The sequence below is a fragment of the Silurus aristotelis genome (genome assembly GCF_946808225.1).
Source record: "Silurus aristotelis genome assembly, chromosome: 17".
NCBI lineage: Eukaryota > Metazoa > Chordata > Actinopteri > Siluriformes > Siluridae > Silurus > Silurus aristotelis.
The window spans coordinates 19,042,764-19,054,895 of NC_139590.1; the positions used below are offsets into that span (position 1 = coordinate 19,042,764).

The 12,132-nt window shown below is 39.8% G+C and overlaps 2 protein-coding genes across 3 annotated transcripts; one reads left to right on the forward strand and one right to left on the reverse strand.

The window, feature by feature from the left end:
* The first annotated feature begins 413 nt into the window (after positions 1-413).
* Positions 414-3,982, forward strand: clpp (caseinolytic mitochondrial matrix peptidase proteolytic subunit). The gene is made up of 7 exons (XM_083566162.1): positions 414-585; positions 739-840; positions 1,312-1,383; positions 1,470-1,566; positions 2,210-2,397; positions 2,482-2,587; positions 3,633-3,982. The coding sequence occupies exons 1-7, from the start codon at positions 442-444 to the stop codon at positions 3,839-3,841; spliced, it is 918 nt and encodes a 305-aa protein (XP_083422288.1). The 5' UTR covers positions 414-441; the 3' UTR covers positions 3,842-3,982.
* Positions 3,983-4,120: 138 nt separating this feature from the next.
* aldh3b1 (aldehyde dehydrogenase 3 family, member B1) lies at positions 4,121-11,937 on the reverse strand. 2 transcript variants are annotated; one of them, XM_083566160.1, is made up of 10 exons: positions 11,674-11,937; positions 8,838-9,010; positions 8,652-8,762; positions 8,288-8,408; positions 8,005-8,090; positions 7,095-7,176; positions 6,593-6,985; positions 6,270-6,436; positions 5,566-5,665; positions 4,121-4,626 (listed from the first exon to the last, which is right to left on the reverse strand). In XM_083566160.1, the coding sequence occupies exons 2-10, from the start codon at positions 8,997-8,999 to the stop codon at positions 4,427-4,429; spliced, it is 1,422 nt and encodes a 473-aa protein (XP_083422286.1). In that variant the 5' UTR covers positions 9,000-9,010; positions 11,674-11,937; the 3' UTR covers positions 4,121-4,426. The 2 variants fall into 2 exon arrangements, with proteins under 2 accessions (XP_083422286.1, XP_083422287.1); XM_083566161.1 differs by having other exon boundaries at positions 11,643-11,937.
* Positions 11,938-12,132: the final 195 nt, after the last annotated feature.

Genomic DNA, 12,132 nt, shown 5'->3' on the forward strand with positions numbered 1-12,132 from the left:
GCTCGGTAAGGGCTGGGGCTTGAACCCACCACCTTATGATCAATAACCCAATGCCTCAAACACTGAACCACTATCCACTTCCATAAAGCTATTCCATCTCCAGTGTTCTTTTTTTTTTTTCTTGAAATGTGTTAGTTTTTAAAGTATTCACGATAGTGTATTAGATACTGCACATCCATCATATAATAATCCTGTCATCAATCAATCAACACCTGATCACTGAATGGCACCATGATATATGACAGACCACATTAACACAAGTGACAGTGAGTGACAGCACTTAAAAGTGCATCAGGAATATTGATTATAGAGTCAGTTTATTGATGGACACCATGTCCTGACCATTGTGTCCTTTATCGTATTTTTACGTTGTGGAAATTGCACCACGTGTCGCACACACAGGGAAGCAGCGGGGTACGAGGGGGGGGGGCTGTTTTGCGCATGCGCAAACCGACACGCTTTCATCTAGCGGCCATAGTGAGCGTGCGTTGTCACGTGACCAGCCCAACAGCATTACATCCGGGGCAGGAAGTGTGGGTCAAACGAACAGCGTTTAAGCACTGTACAAGCGTCATGTTATTACGAGTAAGTAAAATGTAGAAGCATTTACACACGTAATAATAGTTCTTTATGAAAGCGTGATAATCATCCGAAACGAAATCTAACTATTGCAGGTCCCATAAAACAACAAAAAACACGTGTTTTGAATGTCACTGTGTGTTTTATGTATTCTTTCAGAGGGTGTTACAGTGCGGTGCATCTTCACTGAGGAGCAGGCGGTCATTTCACCCCAGTGCTCCATGGAGGAACCCTCTCATCCCCATCGTTGTAGAACAGACAGTAAGTTGCTTTATTCTCATAACCACACACATGGGCTGTGCTTCAGATGTCTGCTCAGATATTCTCCACTGCTACTGTAGGATTTAGTATGTCCTAGATATATTAAATGCATATCCAGGTGAATATTCAGCTCAGTATTCAGAAATTGGACCCCCACATTATTTCTCTCACCCCACAATGCACCACGCTCCATCTGATCTTCTACAACTGCTCCCATCCTCTTCTCAGAGAACTAGGGAGACACACATCAACAGACAGTGTTCTGACACAGAGGCGGTTAAAGACATTCCACTTAATGTCCGAACAGCTGAGTCTCTTAGTGTTCACACAACTTCTAAACGCCGTCGTCTCCTCAAAAACTCTTGTTGAATTGATCTCTGAATTTCTCTAATTCTGCTTTTTGTTACATATCCACTGATCTGAAACTTTGGATCATCCATTTAAAATTTACCATCTCTTATCTATTGCCAGGGCCGAGGAGAACGTGCCTACGATATCTACTCACGCCTCCTGAGGGAGAGAATAATCTGTTTAATGGGTCCAGTAGGTATCTCCAAAAATTCTTCTCCTTTTTTTTTTTTAAACTTTAAAATTTCTCTTTTGATCAGATTTGTTTGATCAAAACTCAGATTGATGACTCTGTGGCAAGTCTGGTGATCGCACAACTGCTTTTCCTTCAGTCCGAGAGCAACAACAAGCCGATTCACATGTACATCAACAGCCCTGGTGAGAGACAGCCCGTGTACAGGAGCATGCAAAAGTCTGAACAGCCTACTCATAATGTGAAGATCGATTCATTTATACAGTCACTAATGAATAATTTAAATAGTGGGAGGAAACAAATGGAAAAGTTCCCTCTGATAGACACCAGCACACTTTTTTTTCCTAAATTGAATTGCTTTCATGTATCATTTTATGTAACATTAGCCCTGTAACCCAAAATCCATATGTAATATATAGGACTACTTACTTTACCAAAAATACACACTATATGGACAAACGTTTGAGGACATCTGACCATACCATGGGTATGTGAATATTTTTGTCCCTTTTTACATTCAGTCCCCATTTGCTCTTATTATAACCTCCAGTCTTCTGGAAAGATGGTCCACTAGATTTTGTGGAGATTTGACTGTAAAGCTTGGTTGTCCCAATACTTTTGGCTCATCATGTAAGCTCGTAGAAACGAGTTAAATCGTTTTGGTCATCAGAATCATCCACATCAGTCTATTTAGTCCTGAGGTTTTTCCGTTAAAAAAAAAAAAAATCCTTGGGGATGCCAATGCTAGATTTTTTGGAATTGAGTAAAACAGAGTGGCAGCCACAAAAAGTTCAAATTAGTAATCTTATATCTCTGATGTACATGCAGGTGGCGTGGTCACTGCAGGGCTGGCCATCTACGACACTATGCAGTATATTCTTAACCCAATCTCGACGTGGTGTGTAGGCCAGGCTGCTAGCATGGGCAGCTTACTGCTGGCTGCAGGCACTGCGGGAATGAGGCACTCGCTGCCCAACGCTCGCATAATGGTGCACCAACCTTCTGGAGGTGCCAGGGTAAAAACAGAATTGCTTGTGCTGTGTTTTTCATTGTTTTGTTTTTGGGCAGCAAAATAAACATCTCTGAATACTGATTTCAAGGGTCAAGCGACAGACATCGCCATCCAGGCTGAGGAGATTCTCAAGCTGAAGAGACAGATCAACAACATCTACTGCAAACATACAGGACAACCTCTGGAACTGATAGGTACTGTTTTGTTTTATTTATATTTTTAATATTTGATGCTAAAATATTTTTATTGCAACACAAAAGTAGAATAAACCCAAATCTCCAATGCGGCTTTTCTACTCCCTACTCCTCCACAGTCTATATATTAAAGGCATCAATATTTATTTAGTTAATAGCTGGAACTATTGGCAAAAATCCATACCGATAGTTTTTCCGGGTTGCGTCTGCTCTGAAGCAACTGAGCAGCTCCGCTATCATTATACAGTACGAGAGCGGCCTCTAGAGGCGAATCACCGATGCTACATGCTGTATGTTTTGAGATGCTGTAGGTATGTGAGACGGCACCTCATTCGTGTTAGTTCATAGTGCATTAAGAAAAGTTAACAGATCAAATAAAAATTTACTTCGTTTGTAATTTTGGTTAACGTTACAAATGAAATCTTACTTTCTTACTTTATAAATTCAGTCACCCTTAAAATGGCCATCTTAAATTACATTTATTTGTATATTTTAATAAAGTTCAGGGCTATTTTACATGGAGTTTTTTGTTTTTAATCTAGTTTCTATTTTAAAAACCATCAGTTCTTTAATCGTTTATCGGCAATTACGATCCAACCTAGCTATTGGCCGATCTCTACTATATATATATATATATTACACAGAGTATATATATTGTGTGTGTGTGTGTATGTATGTATGTGTGTATATATATGTGTGTGTGTGTGTGTGTGTATGTGTATATATATATATATATTACACACACACACACACACACACACACACACACACACACACACACAAAGAGATCAGTTCCAGGTTGTAAAGTGGAAAAAAAATCCAAGGGCGTAAATACTATTGCAAGGCTCTATAATGTTGTTTAATTAGTTGAAAGCTGAAAAGTGTCCTAACCTGAGGCACATTCTTGAAAATCCATTGAGTTTCATCAGTTCTGTGAAAGAAGTCTTGTTTCCATCATGTACTCGTACTAGTTATTTAATAACATCCTGAAGGTTTGTGAACTTTGACACATTTACCTGATAGTTTTGCCTTGATCGTTCTACAGAAAGCGTGATGGAGAGAGACAGATACATGAGTCCCATAGAGGCACAAGACTTTGGGATTATTGACAAGGTCCTGGTTCACCCTCCCCAGGCTGGGCAGGATGAGCCAGAGCTGGTCCAGAAGGAACCCACCACTTCCGCCACCCCCCCAGTCTCAGATCTGGCTCAGTCTGGGGCCAGTCCACCTTCTTTGTTCAAACCTGAACCGTGATGTGATTGGGCTCAGCCAACGGTCTCTTACAAGAAGATGGGATATGAGACTGTGGGAGCCTGTGTTGTGTGTATTACACTGTACTGAGGATGCCCCATTGTGGAACAGTAAAGACTGACAGCATTGTGTCCAAAAAATAAATGTATAAGAATATGGGACTTTATATTACATGTGTTGTGAAAAAAAACTTGTGATTTTTAACCTGATTACTAATAAAAACACAATCAGTTTATTGTTTATAAATAGTGTTTTTTCCAGACAATTGAGCAGTATAATAAACCCGGCACAAACTCTAAATTTTTTTTTAATTACCCACCGCTTTATCTTTCCCAATTAAAGAACAGTTATACAGATAACGGGATACAAATACACTGTGGTTCATTAGATATAAAACAGCAATGCGATGTACCTAACGACTTATCTCACAGAAAGTAGTGTTTAAGAAAATAAATGAAAAATTTTAACTCCGCAGGGTGCAGCTACATTTGTAAACACTTCATACGTGTGCTTGGTTTTTATCTCCATTATCCAAGCAAGTACAATAATTACTGGTAAAATCCATGTCTCCAGCAAACAGGATGAAAATCACAGGATACTGCACACCCCCCAGTTTTTCTTCTTGGCTTGCGTGGCCCAGCGCAGCCAGCCCAGGTTTGACTCCTGATACGGTGGATAACGCAAGACGCTGAGTCGCTCCAGTCCCCAACCTCGCAGCATACACGCCCGTCTGTGGCTGAACGTCTCGAAACCCCAGCGGCCGTGATAACTCCCCATCCCACTTGCACCTGAAAAACCCACATGGGATCCATCTTAGAAGAAAGATCTTCACTATGTTCTGCATACATATGTAACCTGTCTGACCTGACCTACAGTGCTGTAAAAAATATTTTCCCAATTCCTCATATATATCAAGCAGTTTTTTATATTATACAAATACAAAGTAAATACAAAATGCAGTTTTTAAATGATTTCATTTATTAAATGAAAAGGCTGTTCTAACCTGCTTGGCTCTATGTGGAAATAGAATCTAGGACAACATAAGAAGGACAATGATCTAAAACAAGCCAGAAGGTCCACCACTGAATGGCTCAGATTTCCCTTAATGAACGAACTCACCATATTAAAATTAGCTTGACTTGAATCATGTGTGTGGAAAAAAAACTAATACTAAAAACTAAACAAGAGAGACAGATATGCTAAATACACTATATAGACAAAAGCTTGTGGACACCTGACCATTCGTTTTAGTTGTGCTTATTTTTTTTTTGAACATCCAATTCCACATTTAAACCCCATTTGTAACTGGGGTACTGATGTAGGAGAGGTGAGGACACCTGAGGTGCAGTCAGATCTTCCACTCCAACTCATGTAAAGCATATCTTAATGGAGCTGGATTTGTGCGCAGGGGCAGTGTCATGCTGGAGCAGGTTCGAGTCTCCTACTTGAAGTGAAGGTAACAACAAAAAATAAATAAATAAATAAAAATTTACGCTTCCGCATCCAAAGACATTCTATGTCTTATCCGTGTGTCCATCTTTGTGGTAACAGTTTGGGAAAGAAGCATAAATGGCTGGAAAAGTCAGGTGTCCCAATACTTTTGCATAGTGTATTTTAATACCAATCTAAAAGAGATTTGAATGGTTTGAATGTGATAAAAATCCGAAACAAGATAAAGGAACAGAAAATAACAATACAGTGTTCGATGACACGGGTAACACACTCACCCACTCCTCCGAAAGGCAATTCAGGAAGTGTCATGTGAACTATTCCGTCATTTGAACAAAACCCTCCACTGCTGGTTTGCTCTAATACTGTATTCACAACCTGGGAAATAAGAGAAATAATGTTTCATTCATTTATTCATTTTCTCCCGCTTATTCGTAATTCGGGTCGTGGGGGCAGCAGTCTAAGCAGGCCCCCGCCTTCGACTGCTGCCCAATCCTCACAGCACCGTCCCTTACGGTCCCTCCTGCAGGTGGTGAGCCCACGGGAAGAGAAATAATGTTCAATTCGATTATTTCCAAGTAACATCACGCTTCATGCTTTTCTGCAGGGAAAAATACTACACTGCTTTTTATAAACACAGTAATTTGGAGTTACAGTAAGGTTGGTTTGGTTTCTGAGAAACTGCTGACACTGGAGACTCCTTCCATTTATATTAACTAAATGTTTAAATCTCTAAGAACATTTTACAAGATCAACAATTTTACACTTTTTCTTGTCTCAGGAGCCTCAATTCCCTTGCCAAAAGAAATCTAATAAATATGGAGAAACTCAGACTGTATTTGCTCAGGGCATGTCAACATTTCACCGCAAATCTATACAGCTTCACGTTTATTCATGTGGCTTTTACCGTCTGGGTGAATATCTGTGTAAAGATTTGCTCTTGTATTCAATTAAAAAGTCGGCATGTTTACAAGCTTTTTACCTGAGCCTGATCAGAAAACACATAGAGCGCCAATGGCTTCTCTCTCGCGTTGATGAAACGGATGCCTTCCTCTAGAGACTCCACAGTGAGGATGGGAAGGATGGGGCCAAAAATTTCCTCTTGCATCAAAGCGTCCGATTCAGTCACGTCCACAATCACTGTGGGAGCTGGAGACAGGAAGACGGGAGGAAGCAGGAATAAAATCGTAAAAAAAAAAAAAAAAAAAAAAAAAAAAAAAAGATTTGCATGATTCCATTCCATTTACTGAGATTTATATAAACAAAAATAAATAAGAGAAATGCTGTTTCTTCATATTTTCTCACCAATGTATTTGTCCTCTTTCACACCTTCTCCTCCTATAACCACCTTTCCTTGAGACTTTCCCAGGAGCTCCATGAGCCTGTTCCAGTGTCTGTCTGTGACAATTCGGCCGTAGTCGGGGCTTTCGTTAATCCGAGGCCCGTAGAATGCCTCCAAAGCTTCTACGATCAAGGGAATTAGTTTGTCTCGCATTTCGGCTGTGCACAGGACGTAGTCCGGCGCCACACAGCTCTGCCCCACGTTGAAAAACTTAGCCCATACAAGCCTGTTTGCAGCAGCCTTGAGGTCCAAGTGGCCATAAACGAGGCACGGGCATTTTCCACCCAGCTCCAGAGTGACCGGGGTGAGGTGTACTGCGGCTGCCTGCAGTATGCTCCGTGCCACCGCCTGAGAGCCTGATGAAATGTAGAGGGGATTAGAAGAAAAAGAGGAAAAAAAAAAAAGTGACAATGAATGCAGTCTAACAGGTATATAAAAAACAAACAAACAGTGATTTACACTCACCTGTGTAGAAAATGTGATCAAATCGGTTTTGCAACAGTGATTTGGTTTCCTCGGCTCCTCCACATATAACAGCGTAGCACTCCTGACCACGTCCCAAACAGAAAAAGTGCGGTCAGAAAGTTCAAGCGTGTAAAACGTAAATAAAAAAAAAAGAATGCAATGATTTCACCGTTGTGAGAGACTCTGCCAATCATCTTACTGACCTGATGTTAATTAACCTAATTAGTTGCAAAAGGTTTTCTCCAACTGCTTAATTTTAAGAACTTTTTTTTGTCCCTGTTCCTTAATTGGTACATATTTTCAATTTAAACAATCACAAAGTTTTTTTAATTGGAATTTAGTACTAAGGTTGTACTAAATTGTGCCTTTTTATGGCGATTTCATCAATCTTATAAGATCGTAAGTCAAACTGTGAGCCATGGATCTAATCATTTAAGGTATGACATGAGACCAACTTGGGATGCCATTTTCCCAATGGAGCTGGACGTTGCATACACAAACGTGCATAAAACGTTTTAGATCAATGCTGCATTTGTGTTGCATTTTTATTGGCTAATCAGTAGACGTAGATCTAAGCCTACCCCTAATCCCAACGCAGCCTGCAATTTCGCAGTCCATCTTTGGTTGCAAGAGGCTGCGACATGAAACCACGAGCAAAAAGGAAACGATTGGTTCAACATTACTCATCTTTTCTCTGGGACGACCCAAAATTATGCAACGTATACCAGGCATTACGTGTCAGCGAAAGCAAAGTCTTGAGTTACTGCAAATCTTGCAGTATAAATAAATATTTTTGAATGAGAAATAATTAAAAAAGAATCACTCAACCTTTGGTAGTGAAGTGCATTTATGTCAATATCTTAGTCAAATTTTATTAGTATACAAAAAAAAAATATGAGTCCAGCATTACCTGAGACAGATACTTTGGTATTAGCTCTGAAAGGAGTTGCTCGGTTGCTTGACTGATTTCCGAGGGCTTCAGTAACGCACAGTTGCCTACACGATAAAATATGGGTATAAAATGCATTAGAAATGGTGAAGGTCACTCTCTATACAAGAATCTGCCAATAAAAAATGTAAATGTAATTGAGTGCAGAGTTTCCCTTAACAATATATCAAATTATTTTTTTATTTTTTTATTGGTTTTTATAGGTCATGAGGATCAAGGTCATGAGAGTGTTTAAGTGTATTACCGGCAGCAATAGCACCGACCAGTGGTGCTAAAATCAGCTGTAGAGGGTAGTTCCATGCGCCAATGATCAAAACAACCCCTAACGGTTCTCTGCGTACGAAGCAGTCGTCTAGTTTGGTTGGCTAAAACACGAGGTAAATAAAAATGAGAGACAGAAACACAAAGGTGTCACTAAAGCACTTCATGCCGTGTAACAGCACTTGGAATATATCCAGCTGGGTCATGAGGGGAAATTTTTCGCAATTTTGCTTGGATCGGTAGTTTTAGCTGATGTTGAAATCGAACGAAAAAAAAAACAAAAAAAAAGAGAAAAGCAGAAGCAAAATCTGTTACCAGAAATAGTTACAGCTTTGCACATCACTTACCAAGGTTTTGTTCACGTAGGTTGGCTTCAACCAGGCTTCCAAGTTACAGATGGTATACCGAAGCTCGTTGGCCACCAGTTCGATATCTGACACCACTGCCTCGAATTTGGGCTGCAGAGACATCAGCATTGATTATGGTGGACCACGGAAACCATTAGAAGGTGTGTATTTGTGGTGTTCAAATACCTTGTTGAGGTCTTTATGCAGTGCCTCCAAGATCTGTGCCTCATTATCCTCTAGTAAAGACAGCAAAGCCTCCAGCTGAGTGAGACGGAAATGAAGAGGAACGGTCATGTTGGACCGGAACGCAGTCCTCAGTCTCTCGATCACCTTCTTCTGACTTTCCATTTTGACGCACTCTTTGGAAAGAGAAGACCAGTCAAGGACAAACACGTTGAACTTTCTGAATAATCTTGCATTATAGGAAGATCTAATATTTTCTACATGACACCAAGGACTTCCTGCTACACCATGGCTTTCATTTGATTAACGTGATGTTAGCTTGCACTGCCTAAACAATATGGCCAGATTGCAGACACATGACCACCACACCCATAAAGCACCCAATTCTACAAGATGTCTTTAAATGCTGTTGTGTTACACTTTCTCCTCAGTGGATCCAAGAGGCCCAAACCTGTTCCAGCATGACAATGCACTATGAAGACAAGGCTGTCACGGTTGGAGTGGAAAAACTTGAGTGACATGAACAGAACCCTGAACTATAACCCAACTATAAACCAAACCACAATGTGCTGTTCCTTCAGCCTTCAGCCTACTGCTAGAGCCAGGCAACACTGCTGGCATTCACTTAAAAATGTCAAAGAACAAGATCTCTTTTTTGCGGAGGTTCTAGAGCTGTATCATTTCAAGCCGAAATATGAAAAGAACTCCAGAGGCTTGATGAAGAGAAAGAGCTGTGCAAGACAAAAGAAAGTAATAAAAGAAAGTTGTCTATATTGCCACGATTGGTTAAAGACAATTTACGACAAAATAGACCCAAACTCCATCTTGCTGTCTTTTAGCTCTAATGATATTTGGCCTAGTTAAACACCGATCTGATGTTTCCGGTCCAACCTGTTCGCATTATTTCACTGCCATAATACTGCCAAATTAAAAGTTGTTCTACAGCGTCATTGGGTTGCCAATGTAGCAAAGTCTATCTGTACTCTTGCCTGCGAAACCCCAAGTAATAAGAATAATGACCACATCGGCAATCGTCCAACCCAAACCACCCATAACCCAAAGAAGACTGACTACACAACTTATTGACACTCCTTTATTTCTGTGAAGACTTTTTTCTTGAATTGTCAAACAAGATAAAGTAATTTGAGTAGAATGATCAGATACCCAGTGTTGAACAGCAACAAAGTAAATGTACATCATGACTGTACTTAAGAATCTTTTTCACATGTCTGTACTTTACTGAAGTACTTCCATGTGTGGAGATTTAAACTTCACTACTTTCATAACTTCACTACAAGTCAAATATCTTACTTTTCACTCATTTAAACAACGACATTTCGCAAAATCAGTCGTTGCTTTTTATTTATGAGTGAATGAAAACAAGTCGAGCACACAGCAAGCCACCAATCAGTGAAGCGCACGCGCTCTGTTTGGAACTTGTTTTGATTGGCACTTGGTGGTATCTAATTAGCACAAACATACAATTTCGCATCGGTTCAACAGCAAGCAAAACATTTGGACAGGAATTGAGGATTATGACTAATCCTGATTAACTTGTCACAACAACCGTGGCCTCATTCGTACGATTATTTTGTAGCAGTTGAAAAGGTTTTGGGCTGATTATAATTGAAATAGATAATCAGTGTGTGACTCATTAATAATGTTCTATCAATAGATTGTTGTGCTAAGAGCAACAAAGTCTTTTTACATTAAATGAGTGACAAAAATGACAATAGGAACATTATAGCCAGTATAAATCATATTACTTTTGATACTAAAGTGCATTTGAAGGCAAATTATTTTGATCTTTAACTCAAGTGAAAGTGTAAAGGGAACACTTTTACTTTAACTGGAGTAATATTTCATCTATTGTATCTATTGAACTTAAGTACATGGTTTGTGTACTTCGTCCACCACTGCAGATACCAGACAGGTCCAGATCCTCTGGCAGGAAAACACCTCCAAAACTTTAAATCCACATCAATATTTTACCTACGCATGAGGTACTTTTCAATATGGCTACCTCTTTGTATGCCCCAAATCCCTTGCCAAAAATTTCACCAAAGAACCCAATCTTATTCAAAATTCTAGTATCTTCTACAGTAAACAGAGATTTTTTGGATAAGTGTAGAAGCTTTTTTTTTTTTATATTGAAACCCTATCAAACATCTTGCGGTGACGTAGGTAAAGTCAGAATGTAGTTTTGGACACCTCCTGACCCTAAGACACAACTAGCTTCTGCAGTTCCTCCAGTAGTGTCTTGAGATTTTCTTCCAGTTTGAGTTACAGCATTTCCAGTTGACTGGTACATCCTAATTAGTGGTCTGATGGTGGACATGGACATTCATAAGGTCACTTCCCATTTTGTGGAGTCTTCCATTGTCTTAACCAGTGCAATGAATGTTTAAGAGAATTCGGCTTATATGTCATGTTTAATGTTTATACCCCTTGTGAAACAGGAAGTCATGATTAAACAATTTCCTGTTTCTAATCAACCTGGTGTACTAAAAATAGAAAGTTTCAATAGGAATATATGCCAAATAAATATTAAATTATACATTTATATAACTGTGTTGTGCAGTTGTTTGACATCCATGTGGGTTTTTTATAGGATTTTGTTGATCTAACAATCAGTACATTTTACCCTAAATGGTCCAGCAGATTTTAGACACATTTGCCTTCACAAACTTCTGCCTTCTCCAGTGCCACCACCATGTTACACAACCTGCAGCACTGAAACTGGTTTTAAATCCTGAACCATGCTTTTAAAAACCACCCTTAAAGGAAATAAATCGTATTCGTACTCACACTCGGTGTTATTTTCGGTCTAAAATCTTACCAGGGCCTCGTTTAGGGACGCGTTTCTTTAAATCAGTGTGCTGCTGCTCCTCTCCTGTTCCTGTTCCTGTGCCTCCTGCTGCTGCTGCTGCCACACTGCCGCGACGCGGTTCTCACCGGCTTCCAGCTGTCCCACAGAACACGTTCATCAGGTTTTTCATCCGAGCACAAGAATGCAGGCTTCTGTCTCCAGTAACACAACCATACAACCAGAAACACGCCACAACAGCCAACATGTCCCATGTACTTTCAAACATTCGATCCAACAAACCGGAAATCACAATTCCGTGTCTCTGTGGTGTCTATAGTCGAGTCCACGGTGTGTCTTCTTCCTGAATGTTGATTTCTACACTGGAAATTCTTTCATGGAGACCCACCTTTAAACCCACCTTCTTAATCAGTGTTTTATTTTTTCATATTTACAACATTGTACATTAATACTGAAGACACCCAAACTCTG